The sequence below is a fragment of the Syngnathus floridae genome, chromosome 4, assembly GCF_059516105.1.
Source record: "Syngnathus floridae isolate MCC-2025c chromosome 4, RoL_Sflo_1.0, whole genome shotgun sequence".
Lineage (NCBI taxonomy): Eukaryota > Metazoa > Chordata > Actinopteri > Syngnathiformes > Syngnathidae > Syngnathus > Syngnathus floridae.
In genome coordinates this window covers 9,044,784-9,067,621 of record NC_142416.1, presented here as the reverse complement: position 1 = coordinate 9,067,621, position 22,838 = coordinate 9,044,784, and the positions used below count along the sequence as shown (strand labels likewise).

Below are 22,838 nucleotides of genomic sequence, written 5' to 3'. Positions count from 1 at the left end.
ACCTTAAGTTCTGTCAGTGTGTCTGTCTAAATAAACAAGTCTCCTTTTTAGGACAAAATGAATCAGTTGAACCAATTTCTTGAGACTAAAAGTGCTTCGTAACGTATAACATTTTCTCCATTATATTTACCTTTGTGATAAATTGTACTTGCCAGAGTAGTTTTGATACCACACATATTTACATAAGAAGAAGCCTAAACTTTTACTTCTTTACTTTGAGCTGCATTCCATATGCTACCTTTTATGTAGTTATTAACATATTGCTTATTTGAGCTTTTTTTTTGGGGGGGGGGGGGGGGGGGGGGTCATGTCTCCAGTCTTTCTGCTTAATGCTGGCTGTTCACAAATCAAACATAATGGCTAGTGATGTTTAACTCCTTTTCTCTATTCAAGCAGATCCAAGCTGCCACATGACCGCACAGAGTCCTTGCTGGCTTGTTGAAGCGACTCATTTTTATGACAACTCACCAGTTACACTCAGATCTTGAGTACTTTTGAGCAGGTTACGTTTTTAGTATTACCCAAGTAATTATTTGGCAGGACCATTGTTTGATTTTACTTGAGTCCTATTTTTATTGTATTATTAAATTAACTGTGCTTTTACTTAAGTACAGTTTTTGGCTGCTATATTCCCCCCATCTAGTATGCAATTTTTCTATTGCGTATGTCATAATTGTCAGAAATATCAATCAAAGTAGATAAAGAGAGCTAATACACAGGCAAATCATGTAATACACTCATTTTAACTGACACTGTCAGGTATCATTACTATTAATTGAACAATATGTTTATTCGACAATAACCTTACTCAAATGGGGTTGCATGGCCCAGGTGGTTTTGTGCATGTCTTCTTGCTCATAGTTCATCGGTTCGATACGCAAGTCCTGTGAGCATTAGCTAGTGCCCGATACGGAACTGCTCATTAGTTCTTATGCTGCCCAGGGTCAAAAGATATGTGCTATGCAAGTAAAAGCTAATGATAATAAACATAATAAAACAAAGAAGATTCTGTCAAAACTGACTATTATGACTGTAAAAGCAGTTTTGATTCAATGACTCTATAATGGATATTCACTTAATGTTCCTGATCAGTGAACATTCCTCTTGAAGAGGTTTAGTGGCATTAAAATCAGCAAAAACCTCATACATTACAGCATCTAGTATTCAGTATCAGGCCAAGCTTGAATGCATTGTTCGAATGGAGGTATCATGCCAAACGTGTTTTATTAGATGCCAGGCAATTTTTTACTTTTACTTTCACTTCATGGATTCATTCTTTTCGCATTTATGCCATGAGTGTCTCACATACACAAAGATTGGCCTCAGCGGAAATCTGTGTGCAAGAACGAAAGGACAGCCCTGACACGTGGAGCTGACATGGCGAAGACCTTCAGATCCTACGCCACTCTCTCTCAGCATGTGTGTGCGCATGTGCGTGCGTGTGTGTGTGTGTCTCTGTGTGTCCATGTTTATGGCTGGCACTCAAAGCTCACATTCCCTTCTGTGCTCTGCCTGCGTGTGAGGACGTTGATCTGGCCATTGAGCACGTTCCAGTGTATGCCCGTGTGCGTGCGTGTGCGTGTGTGGTCTCTATCTACTTAGTCTCAGAGAAGTTGATCATACAATACAATACGAAACAAGTTTATTTCTTGAATGCATTTTACAACAACAGCAGCTGTAACAACGCTTCACATGTAGCAATGGGACAACCACAAAGACAGTGAAAACAGTCAATTGAAACACAAATTAAAATATATATTTACATACTTGCATATGCATATATACATTCAGTAAAAAGCCAAAGAATAAAAATGGCTGTTCAAATGAGTTTTAAAAATGGACAGAAAAAGGCCTTGCCTAACATTTAAAGAGAGGTCATTCCAGGGGGACGAAGCGGCAACATGAAAGGTTCAATCCCCTCTGAGGCTTCGCTTAGTCAAGTTAAGTTGAGTTAAGTTAAGTTAAAGTTAGTCCTTGGCACTTCCAGTAGCAGCTCGGCTGCGGACATGACGCACTGGGCAGGTGCGTAGGGGTGGCGGGGTGAGGCAATTTAACGATTTGAAAACAAATAGAAGTATCACAAAATAAAGTCTAATTTATATTAGGAGCATCTATATTAGAAGTATCTTAAAATGTCTAATTTATATTAGGAGCCAATGGAGTGAGGTGGTTCTGGCTGCACGATATGCCAGGTTTATCCAGTCATTCCAGTTTATCATTTTGAAGAGGAGCACTTACAGGAAGTGGGAAAGTAGGGCAGGGCGGGCAAAAGCTGACAACTACCCCAGCACACACTAGCACTGAACTGCAGCTCCTGGTTGACGCATCACACAAAACAGCAAGATGCGTGAGATCGTTCATTTGCAAGCTGGCCAATGTGGGAATCAAATTGGAGCAAAGGTACTCTAACGAAACTAATAATGAACTGTTTTCTGTTGTTTTCTAGTTTGTGAACATAAATGTTACATAGGTCAACACCAGGGCAAGTGCTGAATAAGTGTTTCTAAATCTTTGGCAGCTGGTTATAAGAAAATGTTATTGCCGTATTCCTAAGCCCTCCTAATGATGTTGGGTAGTTGAAAAGTATGTGAAAAGATTATAAGATAGGGCATTTTGAATATCCCTCATGGGATCAAAGATTGTGGTGTCGCAATCAAAAGTGTTGTACACGTCTCTGCATGTCATGTTTGCTGATTGAGAGACAATGTTTTTATACTAAGGTAGCTAAATTTAGTCAAACTAAATGATATAGGTTTTATCCGAGTGAAAATGGGCTTCATTTGAAATGTATTGCTGTCTGTCTGCCTGTCTGCCTGTCTGCCTGTCTGCCTGCCTGCCTGCCTGCCTGCCTGCCTGCCTGCCTGCCTGCCTGTCTGTCTGTACAGAAGAGGGAAGGTCAAATTGTCATTTGAGAACTCGTTAACTTTATTACTCTACACTGACTGACATTTTCTTTATTTTTTACTTGACAAGTAGTCTTTATATATATATATATATATATATATAAAAGCTAATATAAACTAAACTAAAATGGAGCATTTTAGAAAAATGACTACTAAATACTAACTAAACTGGTGTAAAAAATGAAACAGAATAAAAAAACTTGTTAACTTCATTACTCTACACTGAGTGACATTTTCTTTATTTTTTACTTGACAAGTGCTCCTTATATACCTAAAAAAAATCAAACTAATATAAAACTAAACTAAACTAAAACGGAGCATTTTAGAAAAATAATAACTACTAAATACTAACTAAACTGGTGTAAAAAATAAAACTGAATAAAAAAAAGATAAGTCAAAATGAAAAAAAATCTAACTATAATCCAAGTGTCTGAAACTTTTATAAGAACCTTTCTTTCTTTCTTTCTTTTATTTTTGTGGTGGCACTGAAACAGGTTGTGAAGATACGCCGTCTCCTCCGAAATGATGTCGACTTATTCAAATAAATTGGTGTATGTTTGTTTAGTATTCAGCGAAGTTTGCAAGACTTGACACGCAGCAGGTGTGTTACACAGGTCCGTTTGGATTCTTTTACAGGGTGTAATTGTTGCATGGTAGAAATACACTAAGCCCTCTTTTCTGCTGCCATGAACTCATGGTACCCATGCGGTTTGCGAATATGTGCCATTAACACTGGATCCCTATTTAGTATTTTGTACGCACTAAGCCAGGGGTGTCAAACTCATTTTTTTTTGCGGGCCACATTGTAGTCATAGCTTCTTTCGGAGTCTTTATGACTGTCAACCCAAATAAATGTATGAGCACCTCATATCATATACAGTAAAAGCTACAAAACAAACTGACAAATAACTCGTTTTCAAATCAGACGAGTAAAAACTGGTCAAATATATATACAAAAACATATATCATTGAAAGTGAAGACAATTTGCAATTCTAGTAATGACACACGAGTTTGATGGAAAATTTGTCTTCGCGGGCCACATAAAATGATGTGGCGGGCCGTATCTGGTACCCGGGCCTTGAGTTTGACACCTGTGCACTAAGCCCTAAAATTCAGTACTGGCTACGATCTGGCACAATGTCTCCATTTACAATGGCAACAGCAGGTGACCAATTGTACTTTAGTGATCTATGTAAAGTATAAAAACCAACATCTCATGATTCATGAATAACATCCAAAGCAGCTTTTTAGAACTCAGCCAAATTCAGTGTGTGTGTGTTCACCTTTGTGTGCTAATGTGGGGTTGATATGTTTGTCCTTTATGATGTCATGCTGTCTTTGTTGCTTCAATGAATTGTATGTGGCTACACTTGTTCCCATCCAGTTAATCAGACTTGAATAAAGACGTGTTCCTCTGCCACAACATTAGGTTTTGCATTCATTTGCAAATCGGGAAGAAAAAAGGAGATAGGAAATGTCTACCAGTCAAATAGTTCACTTCAAAAAGCAAGCAGGGTTGTGAAATACCCGATTGCAACTGCTGCAGGTGGTGACGTGAAACCAGTATAGCTGCTCCACTTTTACCACAAAAGCTATTTTGTAAAAAAAAGAAAAAAAGAGAGAAGAAAGATAACCATTTTATCGCTGACAAAGACCTAACTTGGGAAAATATTGAATGAAGAAATGAAGGTGGGAAGACTCACAAATAAGCAGCAGCTGAAGGAACCTGTAGTAAAAGTCTGGCAAAGCATCTCAAAGAAAGAATTGTTTTTCCAATTCTCTCTGTGTCATGAAGTGAATGGAGCTGGGCGACCAAATGCAGCTTGGACCAGGGTTTATTGAAAGAACTCAAAAGACAGATATAGAGGCGCGACCAGGGACAAGAATAACTGAACAGAAAGACGAAACAAGACGAGAACAGACAAGCAACTAGAAAAACAGGAAACAAGAAGACATGAGACACAAACAATCCGAACAGGGGAGTGAGGGGCAGACAGGACTTAAATACAAGACAGCTAACGAGAGGCAGGTGAGGGTGGTCACGCTGATCAGGGCACAGGAGGGGAGGGGCGAGGACACAGACACGCAAACCGAAACTATGACATTAAAACAAGGAAACGAACTGTGACAGATCTTGACACTCAGTTGTTCAAATAGTGTGAACCCCTAAGAATTTAGTTTGTCCATCTTATACTTAAGCAATTTCTAATTTTCTTTGTACATTGTGATTATTTTACTTCAAATTATTGCAAGTTACATAAAAGGCAACATCTTGAAAACCTTTGTTGTTGTTCAAATCTTCCTTGATGCAGAATTTATAATGTTTCATGTGAGTGAATTGTTTTGTCTGGACCAGTTTTGGGAAGTGATCAGTGACGAGCATGGCATTGACCCAACTGGATCCTACCAAGGAGAGGATGACCTCCAACTGGAACGAATCAATGTCTACTACAATGAGGCTTCAGGTCAGGAATCTGCCATGACTTGTGTGTTTTTAGGAAATTAAAATCCAAGTTTATGATGACCTATTTGCTCCGTAGGAGGAACGTATGTCCCAAGGGCGGTCTTGGTGGATTTGGAGCCAGGCACCATGGATTCTGTCCGGTCCGGTCCATTTGGAAAGATATTTAGACCGGACAACTTTGTCTTTGGTAAACTACAACTTTAGCAAATACAAGACGTTATGAAATTCAATTGTGACCAAAACGTGGTCTTTCTTTCCAGGCCAGAGTGGAGCAGGAAATAACTGGGCCAAAGGTCACTACACTGAAGGAGCCGAGCTGGTGGACTCGGTTCTGGATGTGGTAAGGAAGGAGGCCGAGGGATGTGACTGCCTTCAGGGGTTCCAGCTGACGCATTCTTTGGGTGGTGGTACCGGATCTGGGATGGGAACTCTGCTCATCAGCAAGATCCGTGAGGAGTACCCGGACCGCATCATGACCACCTTCAGTGTGGTGCCCTCTCCAAAGGTATAACTCATATCATTCTAAGAGGTCATTCCACAATTGGAGTAAAATGGAGAATGTGCTCCATTTCTGGAATGACCCTCGACACTTTAGCCTCGGTGGAGTTCTACACTCTGCTGAGTGAAGTCGTAGTTTTTAATTGCAACATTTCACCTGAAGGTGTCCGACACAGTAGTGGAGCCCTACAACGCCACCCTCTCGGTCCACCAGCTTGTTGAGAACACAGACGAGACCTTCTGTATTGATAACGAAGCCTTGTACGACATCTGCTTCCGTACCCTCAAGCTGACCACACCCACATACGGAGACCTCAACCACCTGGTTTCGGCCACCATGAGTGGTGTGACAACCTGCTTGCGTTTTCCCGGGCAGCTGAATGCGGACCTCCGTAAACTGGCCGTCAACATGGTGCCGTTCCCTCGTTTGCACTTCTTTATGCCGGGCTTCGCGCCCCTCACCAGCAGGGGGAGCACACAGTACAGAGCCCTCACTGTGCCCGAACTAACTCTGCAGATGTTTGATGCCAAAAATATGATGGCTGCTTGTGACCCCCGCCATGGGCGCTACCTCACTGTAGCTGCCATATTTCGCGGCCGCATGTCCATGAAGGAGGTGGATGAGCAGATGCTGAACGTGCAAAACAAGAACAGCAGCTACTTCGTCGAGTGGATCCCCAACAACGTTAAAACGGCCGTTTGCGACATCCCGCCGCGCGGCCTCAAGATGTCCTCCACCTTCATCGGTAACAGCACTGCCATCCAGGAGCTGTTCAAGCGGATCTCTGAGCAGTTCACTGCTATGTTCCGCCGAAAGGCTTTTCTCCACTGGTACACAGGCGAGGGCATGGATGAAATGGAGTTCACTGAGGCGGAAAGCAACATGAATGATTTGGTGTCGGAGTATCAGCAATACCAGGAAGCCACTGCTGAGGAGGGAGATTTTGAAGAGGAGGAGGAGGAGGAGGAGTTGGCCTAAGACTTTTCGCAATTCACTGCCTGCTTGCGCTTCCTGTAACCTCTGCATTATCTGCACTATCACTCCTGCCTCTTCTCTCCATCAGCGACTGTAGACCTTTGCCCAATTCTTTCAGTATTCGGTGGGTTCACTGGTCTCTACCTAACAACAGTGGCCACATAGAGGTCTGTCAGACTCATCAACGTTTTGGTAATGTTTCTTTTGTTCACTACACAGTTCCACATTTCTGCCATATGCAGTGCATTGATCTTTAATTCATTTGTTTCATTTGGTATTTGACTTCAATAAATGTATTGGTAAGCATAGTGATGGTAGTGTTTTTTGCTTCTTCATTCATTTCTTCATTCATGTTTTTCATACGTTACAAAATTAAAGCGACGATACAAACATTTGCACTCATCCCTGGCCAGGTGAATAAAATACAGCAGAAAATAAAGAAGACAGTGTGGTTCCACTCGATGCTTCCCTGATCACAATTTAAAATGTGATCATGGCCTGCGTGTGTGTATGTACGTATATGTACCATATTTTCCGGACTATAAGGCGCACCCGACTATAAGGCGCACCTTCAATGAATGGCCCATTTTGAAACTTTGTCCTTATGTAAGGCACACCGGACTATAAGGCGCACCATTAATGCATCATGTCAGATTTTTAATCCAAATCAAAATATTCTCCATTTTATCTTTTTTATTTCAACTTCAGATGCAACAAATTACTTTATAATCACAAAATATTGATCCATAGTCTTTTTGATTCATGATTCATCGTGTTCAGAGGGCCACTTATGATTGATTTCATAACACAATGCTTTGGGCCAGTTTGAATTTAGGAATTTGGTCCATATATAAGGCGCACCGGACTATAAGGCGCACTGTCGGCTTTTGAGAAAATTTTAGGTTTTTAGGTGTGCCCTATAGTCCGGAAAATATGGTATATATAGAATCTTTACATCATAAATAACTAAAGATATGCTTTTGGTGGCAAGTGAGTGTAGAAGTTTTGAATTTGTGGCATGCACACATGATGACACAAGACTGACATAAAGCAGGAAGTGTTCAGTCACACGCAGACAGCAGTGGTTGTGGCAGACTGCCGCTACTTCCTGAAAGGCAACAGAGACCACCTGCTGAGGATCTTGCCCCTTCAGGACCAACACATGGACACAGTGGCATTCAGACAGCATGGGCTCCAGAATCAGGTATGTTATTATCGATTATCAAGAGAAAACTTCTATTCTTGCTATCTTGTTTGTCACTTCCTCTCAGATCTGTGAGTACATTGCATGACTATAACGTTAAGTCAACTGAAAAGACAACTGAATGTGCTTCTCACAGAAAGCCTTACATCTTTTTGGTGTTTGTTAGGGTTACTGTTTGACATTCCGGTGTCAAATGTGACGGGTTCTTGTCTGACTCTGTTTTCACAGACAAAATCCTGAGCGAGGCTTCATCGTATTCTTTGAGGCATCATGTCCTATAGCCAGAAATGAAGGTCAGTCCCTATTCACTACCTTACAACAAGGCCTGTGAGCGTTTCCATTACTGTCCATTACTATCTCATCCAATACACTCCCAAATTAAGTAATGGAAGTGTTCCTCACAAAGGTTTCTTTGTCTACTGCAGTCATTCTGTCTTCCTACAAGATAGCGGACAGTGGCTATACATACTGTGCATGCTGTTAAATGTCAAGCAATGTCATCTAAGCCAAACAACTGCCTGAAATGGATGGTACAAACACAATCTGTAACGATAGGTATTTCCTGTTCTGTGGTTTGACAACTGTATCGCTTGTTCTGTTGCTTTGAACTAGGTGCCTGCGAGCCACCCCTGTAAACCAACAGCCCGTCCTTGCAGGCATCGCCCCGGCTAACATCAGAAGCAGTCACGCTGGCCCTCTCCCGAAAGGCACAGACCAGTGAATCCCACCTCCTCCATAAGATCGTCACAGGGACACCACGACGCGTGCGCGTAAAGTCACGACGCCCCTTTGCCATCCAAGCTCATGAGCTGCTCAGCACAACATCAGCTGACACTTCCAAGGCCACCTGGGTCAAGACCAAATGGAGAGAACAGTGAAAGTCAGCAGAACCATCTAGGCTGCACCACTACATCAATGACCCCACAGACGTCTCTGGCCAGGACTTGTCCCGAAAACAGCGGACAACCCTCAACCGCCTGAGGACCGGCGTTGGACGCTGTGGAGCTGCAATAAAGAGGTGGGGACTCGCAGATAGTGCCTCCTGCGAGTGTGGGGACCCAGTCCAGACAATAGAGCACGTCATCAGCAGTTGCCCCAAACACCGGCCACCGAATGGCGAACAAGGCCTGATTGATTTGGACGACGACACGTTGACCTGGCTCGCCTCAACAGAGCTGCAAGTCTGAAGTCATACGACAGAAGAAGAAGAAGAACTAGAGAGCAACATGAATGCAACAATCTGTTTCCTAGTACCACCCTTAACATGTTACCATATTTTCCGCACTATAAGGAGCACCTAAAAACCTCCAATTTTCTCAAAAGCTGACAGTGTGCCTTATAATCAGGTGCGCCTTATATATGGACCAATATTGAGCCACTACAGCAGGCGTGTCCAAAGTCCGGCCCGCGGGCCAAATGTATACATCTTATATATGGACAAAGTTTTAAAATGGGCCATTCATTGAAGGTGCACTTTATAATCTGGTGCGCCTTATATGTGGACAAAATTTTAAAATGGGCCATTCATTGAAGGTGCGCTTTATAATCAATCCGGTGCGCTTTGTAGTGCGAAAAATACAGTACATTTATTTGCTATCTGTTCTATCTACTGTTTATTTAAGTTGTCATGGCACTCTATATACAAAAGTTGAAGGTAACAACTTGGCCTTGGCTCCATAATGGTTGACAGTCATTCTCGTGACCAGCTCAGTGGCCTAGTAGTAGAGTGTCCGCCCTGAGACTGGAAGGTTGTGGGTTCAAACCCCGGCCGGGCCATACCAAAGACTCTAAAAATGGGACCCATTGCCTCCCTGCTTGGCACTCAGCATTAAGGGTTGGAATTGGGGGGTTAGATCACCAAATGATTCCCGAGCGCGGCACCGCTGCTGCTCACTGCTCCCCTCTCCCCCAGGGGATGGATCAAAATCACATGGGGATGGGTTAAATGCAGAGGACAAATTTCACCACACCCAGATGTGTGTGTGACGATGATCATTGGGACTTTAACTTTAACTTTATAATATGTAATTGTGTGCTGCAGATCCGGGTGTACGTCTTCAGTTCTCAGATGACTTCAAAGATGAGGTACAGTACACCCTTGTTTGCATTTTTATATGAAACACAAAGTATGGCATGTATTCATTTACAGTCAACTTTGAGTGCTACGTTGCATCTAGCGCACAAAACTAATAATCTGCTTTGTAGGAGTTTTGTCAAACCTTTACCAGGTTCTGCTTCCCATACGATATACAAAGGTGAGTTTTCCATCAATACCTCGGCCAATAGGCGTTATTTTGTTTTTAGTGAGCAGGACAACTAAGACACAAAAACTATTTACATTTTTTCCCCTTTTTTCTTTCTTACCATTTGATTTGTGTTTTTACATATTGAATTTCTATTTCATTGTTTGTTTGTTTGAACCTTTAGCAGGGCTCCCTTTTGTGTGGCCTCACACTATGAAGTGTATATAAGATTTAGTACCTCTTACATGTGCCATAGAAACTCTCACCCCACCAAGCAAAAAAAAAACAACATTTCATTTACTGCTCAACACTCTCAATAACACAACAAAAACTCTCACAACAAGCAAAAGCAAAACTTCTGACAAACACTCAAAAACCTTCTCACATGGCCCCCAAAAAACTCACATACCAAATGTGACCGTAAGAGGTTCTTCAGTTCAGGTGAGCCAGGGGCGGAGCTACAGGGTTGCCAAGGATGGGTGGCCAATTATTTTTGCTGAGGTGAGAGATATTTTGTAGCGTTTGAGAATTTTTGGAATGAACATAAGAGGTGAATATATTTTTTTGACCTATGCTGCACCTCATGCAATAAAGCTCCCTCCATTGTCATTTACTACACTTTTCTCATCAGACTACACACTAAAAGCAGAAGCTGCATCTCGGCACAATCTCGTAGGGCAAACAAATGTCTAGCTTTTTTTTTTTCTTCAGTTTTGGCAACATTCTAGTTTTTCCAGTTATTGCACTCTCTTTACAATAACATCTTTCATTCAGGTTGAGAGAAGAAGTGGCTGTGCAGCACTTTACTTTTGTTCTGACTGATATCGAGGGCTGCCAACGCTTTGGCTTCTGTCGCCTCAGCAACAGTGCTCAGATGTGTCTTTGCATCCTCAGGTATGAACATGTCAGGGAAAACACTTAAGGCAGGTTAAATGACTTCATGTTTTTACAGTTACCTTCCCTGGTTCAAGGTCATTTATAAAGTTCTCAATACCGTAGCTGTATACATCAGTAAGGGGCAGGTGAATTTTTAATGGCGTCCAGGCTCATATGTTCCAAACAAATATCAGACTGAGCACTTGTATCTGCTTGATAGACCAATGAGATGAAAGTGATGCTGGCTGCACTCTACAACCAACCCATACCATTGACAGCCGGATCTATCACACCGCAGATGGTGAATCACCAATTATAGTCCTACGTATGTACAGTAGTAATAAGTAAATTTGTGAATTTAATAATATTAGGCCTGCCGGTACCCAGAGGGACAAAAGGTGATGAGTCCAGTGACAGTTCATGATGACATCACAAGCAATAATAGCAGAGAGCAACAATTGAAATCCCTGTGAAACATCTTAGAAATTTGACACACTACAGAGAAAAGTGTTTTTAACAATCCTACCATTTTGGAATGAGCAAAAAATAAGTAAAATAAATTAAATCTCTAAGTACATTCAAAATTGTGAAAAATAGAGATTCCTCTTATACTTTACAACACATGGTGAAATCTGTATTGTGCAAAGTTTACGGGTTGAACGTAATCACAAAAAATAAGAATAAGACTGAAAAAACTGAAATGCTACAGATTTTTTTTTTTTAAACAGTGTCAAAAATACTTTTATGGGTACTTAACGGCATGTCTGGTTATATTTGCTGCTGACCAGCATCATTTTCCCAAATAATCATATTGAATCCTTTTGATAAGGTTCCATACTTAATGGTTCCGGATCTTGGTCTCCCCTCTACTTACCGAAAATGTTAGTTGTAGGATCAAACCTAGTGTCCCAAGTTTTACTTACTAACAACGCTGCTGTGTGTGTTTGTTTGTGTGTGTGTGTGTGTACGTGTGTTATAAAAAGGGAATAATAATCATCATTCTTTAGATACACTTTGCTCAGCTAGATACATATTGTGGAAGCCACAAGTGTACATTTTGGGCGGAGATGGTCTGTTAGTGCTCTTCGATGTCTCAGTTGGTGACTGTGGGAATAAAACATTGTAATCACAGCTGTAGAAAACATCCGCCGTGTGTGTGTGTGTGTGTGTGTGTGTTTGTGTGTGTGTGTTTGAGACATTAACCTCCCCCCACCTCACTTTGGACCAACACATCATTCCCAGTGCTGTAGCAGACTCAGCTGTTTTTAGGACACACTGACCGACCTTTCCATTAAAACTCGGATGGTCGTCTTAATCACGACCATTATATACAAGTGGCTCATTATGATACAACTTAGTTCATGTTGTGATCGCATTGCATTTTTTGATTGAGACTATTAATGTTTGCGTAGTACAGTTTTACCCAAAAACTGCTTACTGTAAACACTCAAGCCAACAATTTATGTAAACTTTACATAAACTGTTGTGTAGAGTATTTCTTTCATAGTGAAAGTCAGGCACAGTTTTTGTTATTTTCTGTAACCTGGCCAATGGGAATATGAGTATATAGCTGGAAATTGCCAAAGAAAGTGATACAAGACTGTAATGCTGGTTTAATAAAATACACAAAATACAAAATACACAATAAAAACAATTCACAAGGGCCTTTTTACGCACATTTAAATTTTGTGGTGCAGACTAGCCAGTAATGTAAATCTATCGACAAATCCATCCGTCTGTTCATTGCCCGCCTGCCGGGCCTCATTCAACTGTGTCCTGCCCTACAAATCCAAGTACCAATTGTTAATTTGAAATTTCTTAGATTCAACTGTGTCCTGCCCTACAAATCCAAGTACCAATTGTTAATTTGAAATTTCTTAGATAACTTATTCACATCTTCAAATAAACAAGACATTTGCATGATCTCAACATGTTCCTGTCAACTGTTTTTCTTCTTTGGCTCCCTTGCAAAGTTTTCATTTCATTCAGCATGTCTTGCAACACTGTTATTTACACCTTTGGTCAACATTCTTCAACATCATGTTGACATGTGAATGGATTATCATTTAAGAGATATGTAAATGTATTATAAAATGGTGTTTGCACTGAAAATGTGTGAAAAGTCCATATCAGCAACCGGCACCTGTATTCCTGCTGTTTTTTTCCCAATGTGATTTGCTTTCAACATTTGCACAGTGAAAATATCCCTCTGAAAGCCAAAGACAACATATCCACATATTTTAAGAAGATAACCAGTTGAAAGTGTTTTAAACATTTGACAAAAGAAAAACAACAGAAAAATGCCATTAATGCTTCTAAAATGCACATCAAGCATGACATAAGAGAAAATTCACCACTTCACCTTGTGATTCTAAAACATAAACCATTCTAACCATAAAGTCAAAGCTTTTTAAAATGTTTCCATTGGTTGAGTACAACAAATAAAGCAAGTTAAGCAAGACTCAACCTTCGTTTGCAGGAGAGGCCACAGTGAAAAATGAAAACAATTTCTAGAATGTGTGCCCGTAAATTGAAAATGAATCAGTCCTCGAGTCCTGAAATGGTTTTGATGGTTCTTTCATCCTTGTTGAGAAATTCCCCTTCTCAAGTGTCTCTTGTGTGCTCGCACTCTCATTTCAACCTTGCCCTGCAGCCCCCTAGATGCTTGTTTCCAAACTGGTGCTTCATGTTCTCGGCTCTTCTTTAAAAGAGCAAGACGATATGTGTGCAATTCTTGTAAAGAATGCAATGTTGGATGTTTATGTGAGCAGAGTGGGACACTCTCTGCTCAATATAAAAAGACAGCAGAAGTGAGAAGGGGCCTCGAACATGTAAATTCCTCCTCCTGCTTTATCTTCCTACTTTCACATTGTCCATAGCAACACGGATATGGGCCATAGTGAGGACACACCGTGTTATCTTGGTATGCAAACACACACGCACGCACACACACTGCATTTATAAGCCTATTATTGCTATTTCCTGAAGAAGTGTCAAGAACGCAGAGGCATATGTTTGGATAAACTATATGACACACAAAATACCAGTCAACATAGAAAAAGACAACATAGGAGAAGTTAATAAAAAAGTGTGACTTTTTATTTGCTTGTTCAAGGAAAACATTATGTTATATAACATAATTAAGGGCTAGAACGCCACAAACACAACTTTAGCACCACAATTAGAGCCACAGTCACCAATGGGAATAAATGTGTTGTGTAGGATTTATGGAAAATTAACCCATAATTACATCTCACGGCATTAAATGGGGATGCTACCCACATGCAGGATCATAGTCAGTATATCAAGGAAAACTACAGGAGATGATAATATAGTCTGAATTAGCTTGCACCTTATTAGCCCTTATCAGGAGATGGCTGCACTGAAAAAAAAACATTTTGTTCTAATGGATTTTCTTAATTCGGACATGCACATAATTAAAATGTGTTTGATGGAAATATACTGTCTCATTAAAATATATTTAAGGAAAAGAGTAGAAAATTAGTTTAGCAGATTTTAATCAGGCGTTAAGTACTTTTTTTCACTGTGGCTCTAACATACATGAGATTTAATCAGAAGTATTAAAAATTACTACAAATTAAAGTTCGATTCATAACATTCTGCCTGAACAGGGTCAAATTTAGTGTTTGGACTTCACAAGTGACACCTGGAATTCCCTACATTGCAGTTATCACACGCATTAAAAAAAAAAAAAACATGGGAAACATGAAAGCCCCCATCCCATTTACGACTAAAATGAGCATAGCCTGGGGCTTTATTTTGTATCAATTACCGATACATTGTGAGGAGGTGTGGTCTACTTGTCATCTAAGCCAGCAGCAAAAGTCTCTGCGCTTACTTCCTGGTGGGCTGCTCCATCAGCAAAGCCCAAATAGCCTCTTCTAAAGCACTGAAAGAAGAATCAGTTTATAATTTATTGGTCAATCGACCCATTGAGTAGAAAAACTCATTTGAATTATATAGTTTGTGACATCACTCCTGGAACTTTTCTGTTGTATGCTACATGCAAAAACCAACCATCCAGTTTCCATAACCGCATATGCTATTTAGCACTGTGGTACCAGATCACTTCTCAGCCTGGGATGGTTGCCTGTCAAACACTGAGCATCTAATAGAGCCAGTTGGACTACTCAGATAGTTTGCTGTAGAGCAGGGGTGTCAAACAAATTTTTTTCGCAGGCCGCATTGTAGTCATAGCTATTGTTGGAGGGCCATTATGACTGTCAACCCAAACAAATATATGAGCACCTCATATTATATACAGTAAAAGCTACAAAACAAACTGACAAATAACTCATTTTCAAATAAGAAGAGTAGAAACTGGTCAAACATTAAAAAAAAAAAGATATTATTAAAAGTGAAGACAATTTGCAATTCAAGTAATGACACACGAGTTTGATACACAATTTGTCTTTGCGGGCCACATAAAATGATGTGGCAGGCCGTATCTGGCCCCCGGGCCTTGAGTTTGACACCTGTGCTGTAGAGTGTAAAATTGATTGATTGATTGATTGATAGAACTTTATTTATCCCGCAGTGGGTAAAATTTCTTGTCACAGCAGCGTACAAGAGTGCAAGAATACAAGAAACAAGTGCCAAATGTAAAAATGGATAAATTACAGACAAACAAGAACAAAGACAAGCGCCACTAGTAGTGGTAGAGACGACACGAAAGGAAACCAACACATGATCAGGTGCCGCACGTGTTGTAGAGTCTGACAGCAGTGGGAATGAAGGACCTGCGAACCTCTACCCCCTACACCGTGGGTGTAATAGTCTGCTGCTGAAGGAGCTGCTCAGGGACCACACAATGTCATGGTGGGGGTGAGAGGTGTTGTCCATAATGGATGTCAGCTTAACTAACATCCTCCTCTCACCCACAACCTCTATGGAGTCCAGGGGACAGTCCAGGACAGAGCTTTTATTCAGTCTCCCTCTGTCCCGGTCCGTACTGCCCCCTCTCATGCAGACCACAGCGTAGCGCACAGGTGTCAAACTCAAGGCCCGGGGGCCAGATAAGACCCACCACATCATTTTATGTGGCCCGCAAAGACAAATTGTGTATCAAACTCGTGTGTCATTACTAGAATTGCAAATTGTCTTCACTTTTAATAATATCTTTTTTTTCTAAATATTTGACCAGTTTTTCCTCATCTAATTTGAAAACGAGTCATTTGTCAGTTTGTTTTGTAGCTTTTATTGAGGTGCTCATACATTTATTTGGGTTGACAGTCTTAATGGCCCAAAAGAAGCTATGACTGCAATGCAGCCCACGAAAAAAATGAGTTTGACACCCCTGGCGTAGAGGATGGCTGAGGCCACCACAGAGTCATAGAAGTTTTGCGTGCCACTCTGGTGGGGCGTGAGGGTGTTCCAGCAAAAACAACGTCCCTCTTTCTCCTTCCCGAAGGTGGTTTCTTCGCGAGTACCCACTTGCCCCTAGTGACAATTTAGCCCTTAGGATCTCCAGGACAAACAAATCTTTCGACCGCAGTCAGGTGATGACTCAAGGTGGAGGCATAACAAAACAATGAAGCCCATGTAACATAAAGGGGTACAAATGTGAGATAGAAGTCACAAATCTACAAAAACTGCCAGGCCCAAACACTGCATCAAATGACAGAAATATGGCCTAATAAATAAACACTAACAATGCATTACAAAACAGACACAGTCATAAATGCAGATTGAGTACACAGACTGCATATAAAACAGGACAAATAAATGCACAGCAAATGACAACCACCCTTCGGTGGACACCATGTTAAATGTTTTGTTTACAAGCTCAGATTCTAGAGAACGATTCTTCAAGAGGTCCATCGAATATGTCATGTGACCCTAAGGAGGAGAATGTCGCGCATAAGCTGTCGGTCTAATGTGTAAGACTATACTTTCAAATATGAATCCTCATTGGACAGTTGATGCAATCTTTTTATTAAAGAAAATGCATCCTGCTTTCTCGTATTTTGTCCCTCTACAGTGAGGGTGTAAACATGACACTACGTTTGGAAGGCACACTGAAACACACTATTAACATGAGTGCTGCAGCAAGCAACCACAATGAGTGGTGCCCGGGGCAGTCCCTGCAGCCAGCAAGGAGGGGATGAGTAGTGGTGGGTAGGGCTTTCCTCGGCTGTGTGCTCCCAGTGCGTGGGGATGCATCACTGGTATCATTTAATTCATAGCATAAACGTGACAAGGTTAATGAGTGGCAAAGAGAGCCTAGGGACCACGTGAGGGGTGGAGGGGCGGGGTGGACGTGATGGGCTGCACTGTGGGTAATATGTGTGTATTGATGGGTAGGGTGTGTTTAAGTGTGGTTAGTGTCTAGCTGTTTGAAATGGTCTGAACATGATAGGTTGGGGCCAAAGTTCTGTAGCCCACCTACAGGCACACGTAATATTGTGATTTTGACTCCGATGGCTGAAAATGGGTAAAGGGAGATATGTTTGTGTGCATGTGGACTGAGGCAGGCCTGGGAAACAAGATGGAGTCAGATCAGAAGTATCAGGTTTACGGAGAGACAGATGGCAAAGCCTGGGTGCGGTTTGTGCCCCCCAACCCCACCCCATGTCATCAGTTTTAATCACTAGACTCAGGCTACTCAGACACACACACGCACGCACGCACGCACGCACGCCCGCACGCCCGCACGCCCGCACGCACGCACACACATATTAATACATGCATACTCACCTTTACAAGCATTAAAACACCTTGCAAAAAGCAAATTCAAACACACGCACACACCCACACACACCCACACACGCGCACACACATACACACTCACACACACACACATACACAAAGACAAAAATGCAGCTGTCATTCTGCACCGGCGGGGTGGGGGGGGTGGGGGGTACAGGTTAGGAAGGAGGACAAAAGCCTGCGACGCTGCAGAGGAGCAAAAGATGGTTGAGGACTAAATTGGCTGGGTGGAGTGATGGAAGAAGCAGACGAGAGGCGATGGTGATGGATGAGCAAATGGTGGATGCGAGATGGGGGGAAACAGGCGAGCGGGGGTAGGGGGGTGAAGGCTACGCGCAGCTTCTCCATTAACACGACGTGCAGTCTGCTGGTAACACTCGCACTTATTGTCTGCTAGGCGTGCAGTTTACACTCGCCTTTGCCCCTGACAATTGAATTTGTCGTCTCCTCAGAAAGATACACATCTCTCTTGCTTGTGTGAACTGCCAGCAGAACATATGAACAAAGAGATGATACATTGATGACTTCGTATTAAATTAACAAGAAATGAGAAACAAATGCACTTTTTTTTTTTTCTGTTACATCATAGTAATGTGACTGACATGTTCGTTTGAAGGTGTGTAAAAAAAAAACAGCTGGTTTGCGTCATGCACATGCAGGCTGCAGTCATATTAAGGCCTTCAGCACAAAGACAAAGGCCTCCAGCTCCTCCTCCTCTTGGCTCCCCCTCTTCCCCATCCCTCCCTCCTTCTCTCCCGAGGGACACTATCAGGACATGGAAAGGTCAGGGGCCTGGTAGCACCGCAGTAACCACAGACACACACACGCGCACGCATGCACACACACACACACACACACACACACACACACACACACACACACACACACACACACACACACACACACACACAGACACACACACACACACACGCACACGCACACGCACACGCACACGCACACGCACACGCACACACACACACACACACACACACACAGACGATACACTCACATGTTAAACACACACCTACCTGCTGACAAAAAGCACCTGCAGATAAATCATTTGAATGTTTACCATAAAGGATTGTGTTTTTTTTCTTTCGGGACCAAAAACCTAAAAAAAGAGTACTTACTGTTGTTTTGGGTTTTTATATGTCATGTACTATTGATACTTACTAGCTACTGTAGAATCTTTCAGATTTTCTTTGCTGCAAAAGAGAAAACAAATCACCGTAGACTTGATCTAAATAAACAAATGAAATTGGTAAATGACTTAAATTTTTCCATGCAGCCATAGAATATGACGTTAGAAGATAATTAATGAAACAACAATGTGTGCTTCAAAAATGTAAAATATTTGTATTTCTACATTCCATTTTTAATAAGGAGAAAATAAAATAAAAGCTTGTTTTCAGGAAAAATCTCAGTATTGTTGTCATTGATGTTGACTGCACCTTTGACCGATTATGATATGCAGGTCATGTGTCAAGAATTGTCACACTCATTTATTTCATGGAAATGGTTCAAAATATTTTAGCCCAACTGTTCTTTCCCCACATTCTTTTCCCATCAAAGAATTAAAACATGTGGCTCACCTGTACGTCACATTTTCGACAGACATGATTCTGAGATGACGGTTTTTATCTTACTTTGTCTTGAAACGTTTATCTTTTTTTGCTTTGTTTAGAGATATAATATATGAGAACCACGATGACCACTTGAGGAATCTAAATGGATACTGCACAAGTACTTACAAAGAAATGAGATCATTTGACAATATTCTTTATATTTCAGTATCATATCAAAGTATGTAGTAAACGTCAAGTTTTAGAAACAGCTTCAAGTAACTACAAAAAAACTACAACCACAATAATAAAGATATGATGGATTGCTTTTATATAGGTCAATGAGCAATATTATTTGTAAAGGCACACTTTTGTATTGGATATCTTTAAAACTTTGGGTGTACCTAATATTGTGTTCAGTATTAGAAGTTATCCGCTTGAGCTTGAAGCGATGAGTGCAGCACTGTTTCACTGTGAGACATTTTGTTATGTTTAAATGTATATTCCTGTCAGACTAATAAGGATTTACACTGACACTTATTATTAATGATTTGAATTATAGTTTGATGTAAAGCCATTAATTAATGTGAACACATATACGTACGTCTGTGGTATTTATATTTCTGTATTCACTGTATTTGCTCCAAAATAAGAGGTGCTCTTATTGCCCAGTACAGTAATACTTAAAGGGCACATGCCATTAATCCTACCAACTAATGAGGTGATTAGCCCAAGCTACCAATAACTAGCAGGGCTTCGAGGCCCTCTCTGAGTCTCCGAGCACAGTGAGTCAGAATTAAGGAACAGCTAATCTGGCTGCTGCTCTAGAAGCCTAATTGCCTGGAAGCTATTAGTACAAATGCACAGCTACCTGAAGGACAAATGACTTTAATTAGAAGATGTTAATGTGTTTACTGAAATGTTATAACGTCAGCAAGAGAAAACGGTAGCATAGAGGACACTTTCAATGTGGATTGGGAAGCGTAGCAGCAGATTTTTGGGAAGAGCAAAGAGGGGCTCAGCATCAGTGAAGTGTGCCATGGCTATTTATAAGCCCAGTTGATTGCAGATTTATTCTCTTGGGAGGCAGTCGTGTGTTTGTGTGTGCGTGCTTGTGTGTGTGTGTGTGTGTGTGTGTGTGTGTGTGTATGTGAGTCAGAGAGAAGCAGGTTATGAAAAACTCCCACTGCGGTACGAACAGCTGTCTGTCAGGAGGAATCCGCCAGTTAATTTCCTTTGGGGAACAGGCAGAATTGAAGCCGAGGATGAGCCGATTTTTACGCGACCAAATTTGCTGGTTTGTCTTATTTGGGGCCTGCAGCTGCGGAGATGGTGTGTCTGTATGTTTTTATGCACAGGAAAGCTTCATTTTAAGTATTTTTTTTTAATTTGTCTTATTTAAAACATTTATGTACAAATGTAATTACATGTGACATTTAAAATTCACATTGTAAAGCACAGGTGTCAAACTCAAGGCCCGGGGGCCAGATATGGCCCGCCACATCATTTTGTGTGGCCCCCGAAGACAAATTGTGCATCAAATTCGTGTGTCATTACTAGAATTGCAAATTGTCTTTACTTTTAATATCTTTTTAAAAAAATATTTGACAAGTTTTTAATCGTCTGATTTGAAAACAAGTTATTTGCCAGTTTGTTTTGTAGCTTTTACTGTATATAATGTGAGGTGCTCATACATTTATTTGGGTTGACAGTCTTAATGGCCCTCCGAAAGAAGCTATGACTACAATGTGGCCCGCAAAAAAAATGAGTTTGACACCCCTGGTGTAAAGGGAAGACAAGAAAAATACTCGCTCCTTGATTGCGGGCAATGTGGCTTCCTCCCACACTTAAAAATATATACGTCAGGTTAATGGGAGACACTAAATTGCCCATAGTTGTGAATGAGAGCGTAAATATTTGTTTTTTGACATTATTTGCCCTGCAACATTACGGGCAACCAGTTGGACCCTACCTCTCAATCACCCTGTGACCTTAATGAGAACAAACCCAATGAAAGGAAAATGGATGGGTTACATTCTTTAAAAAAAAAAAAAAAAAAAAGAAAAAGATTTTCAGACACTTCAGGACTTGTAGCATGTGCACATACGTATGGAGAGAGATTATACTGGATTTTTGTCTTTTTTTTAACATCTTCTAACTGGCTGAAAGTAGTCTTTTTTTTAAATTCCAATGTGTCGCTGGAGAGATTACTGATCTTAAAGTGGAGAAAAGTATTTAATTACAAGCTCAAGTTTTCTCAGTCTTCGCAGTGCTTAGTCTTTTCCTATTCACCATGGGCAGCAATTTGTTTTAATGCTAAACATGACTAAAATCTCCAATTAGCCCATATTTAATGTTTTATGCTTTGGTTGTACTTTTATTCGGTGTCTGCATTCCTTCTTTTTTCTGTTGTTTGAACAGACACAGGTGGATCTATGTATTTGGATGACTCCAAGCTCAAATCAGTGCCGTATATATGATCCATCCATTCATGCTTGATGCATATTGATATTGATTTTTATCCACATTTGGAAGATTGCTGATTCCGATTTGCAGCTATCTGATTAAATGCGTCTGTCTTCAAGCTACCTTGACAGATCCAGACTGTGTCACTTGAGAAGAATATATCGTAATTGTGTCACTTGAACAATCTTGAGAGAAAAGTGAGATTTCAAAGATGACTGTAGCAAACACAATGCTAACTGAGATCCTTGAAAAGGTGTTCTGTACACTGTATTCCTGCATACTTTGTTACTGGATGTTTTTAATTGTCTTTGCAGTCAGATGTGTACACAGAAGAAGAAAACACACAGCAGCAAGGTGCACATGGATATGCATCCATCTGAATTGGGCTGTGTTTTTGTCTTTGCAGTCAAATGTGTACACAGAAGAAGAAAACACACAGCAGCAAGGTACAAATGGATATGCATCCATCTGAATTGGGCTGTGTTTTGGCAGGCGGATGGGAAATACTGCTGCTGGCTGCCGTCCGGATTAGATAAATTCCTGACTGCTGGCGTTTAAGGCTCAGACAATCAAGTGGGGTTTGTTTGCAGTAAAGCTGATGCTGACATGGTAAATAACAGTCATGTAAACACATGCAAGTGTCTATTTTATTGCAAGCTTTTTCCATTCACTGTCAGCTCAAATTTTGCTTGTTATTTATTCCTTTCACAAATCCAATCCAACAGGGAAAAAAGCCAACATGGCCACTGAAATGTTAGATGATAAAAATGTTTTAGCAAACCGTTTTGAATACTGTGGACCAAGTGGCAGTGCCAAAAAATGTGAACAATGTCATTAGGGTCAGTGCTAGCATAAACCAACCATTCAGAGGGCTGAGGCAGTTAAAAGTTAAGGTCTGAGCCCTAAGTCACACTGT

The 22,838-nt window shown here is 41.0% G+C and overlaps 1 protein-coding gene and 1 long non-coding RNA gene across 8 annotated transcripts; both read left to right on the top strand.

The window, feature by feature from the left end:
* The first annotated feature begins 2,235 nt into the window (after positions 1-2,235).
* On the top strand, positions 2,236-7,150 carry LOC148398778 (tubulin beta chain-like). The gene is made up of 5 exons (XM_088373664.1): positions 2,236-2,400; positions 5,261-5,369; positions 5,445-5,555; positions 5,629-5,873; positions 6,030-7,150. The coding sequence occupies exons 1-5, from the start codon at positions 2,344-2,346 to the stop codon at positions 6,843-6,845; spliced, it is 1,338 nt and encodes a 445-aa protein (XP_088229790.1). The 5' UTR covers positions 2,236-2,343; the 3' UTR covers positions 6,846-7,150.
* A 757-nt stretch (positions 7,151-7,907) lies between these two features.
* Positions 7,908-12,356, top strand: LOC148398777 (uncharacterized). Of its 7 annotated transcripts, none has more exons than XR_015858149.1 (6): positions 7,908-8,046; positions 8,275-8,339; positions 8,472-8,576; positions 8,659-9,064; positions 10,088-10,131; positions 10,252-12,356. It is a non-coding gene; the product is annotated as an uncharacterized LOC148398777 (long non-coding RNA). The 7 variants fall into 7 exon arrangements; XR_015858150.1 differs by having other exon boundaries at positions 8,659-10,131; positions 10,252-10,301; positions 11,064-12,356; XR_015858146.1 differs by having other exon boundaries at positions 10,088-12,356.
* Positions 12,357-22,838: the final 10,482 nt, after the last annotated feature.

Coding starts and splice junctions, on each gene's coding strand:
- LOC148398778 (XM_088373664.1), top strand. CDS start 2,344: ATGCGTGAGATCGTTCATTTGCAAGCTGGCCAATGTGGGAATCAAATT. Junction 5,556..5,628: donor ACCGGACAACTTTGTCTTTG/GTAAACTACAAC, acceptor CTTTCTTTCCAG/GCCAGAGTGGAGCAGGAAAT. Junction 5,874..6,029: donor GTGTGGTGCCCTCTCCAAAG/GTATAACTCATA, acceptor TTTCACCTGAAG/GTGTCCGACACAGTAGTGGA.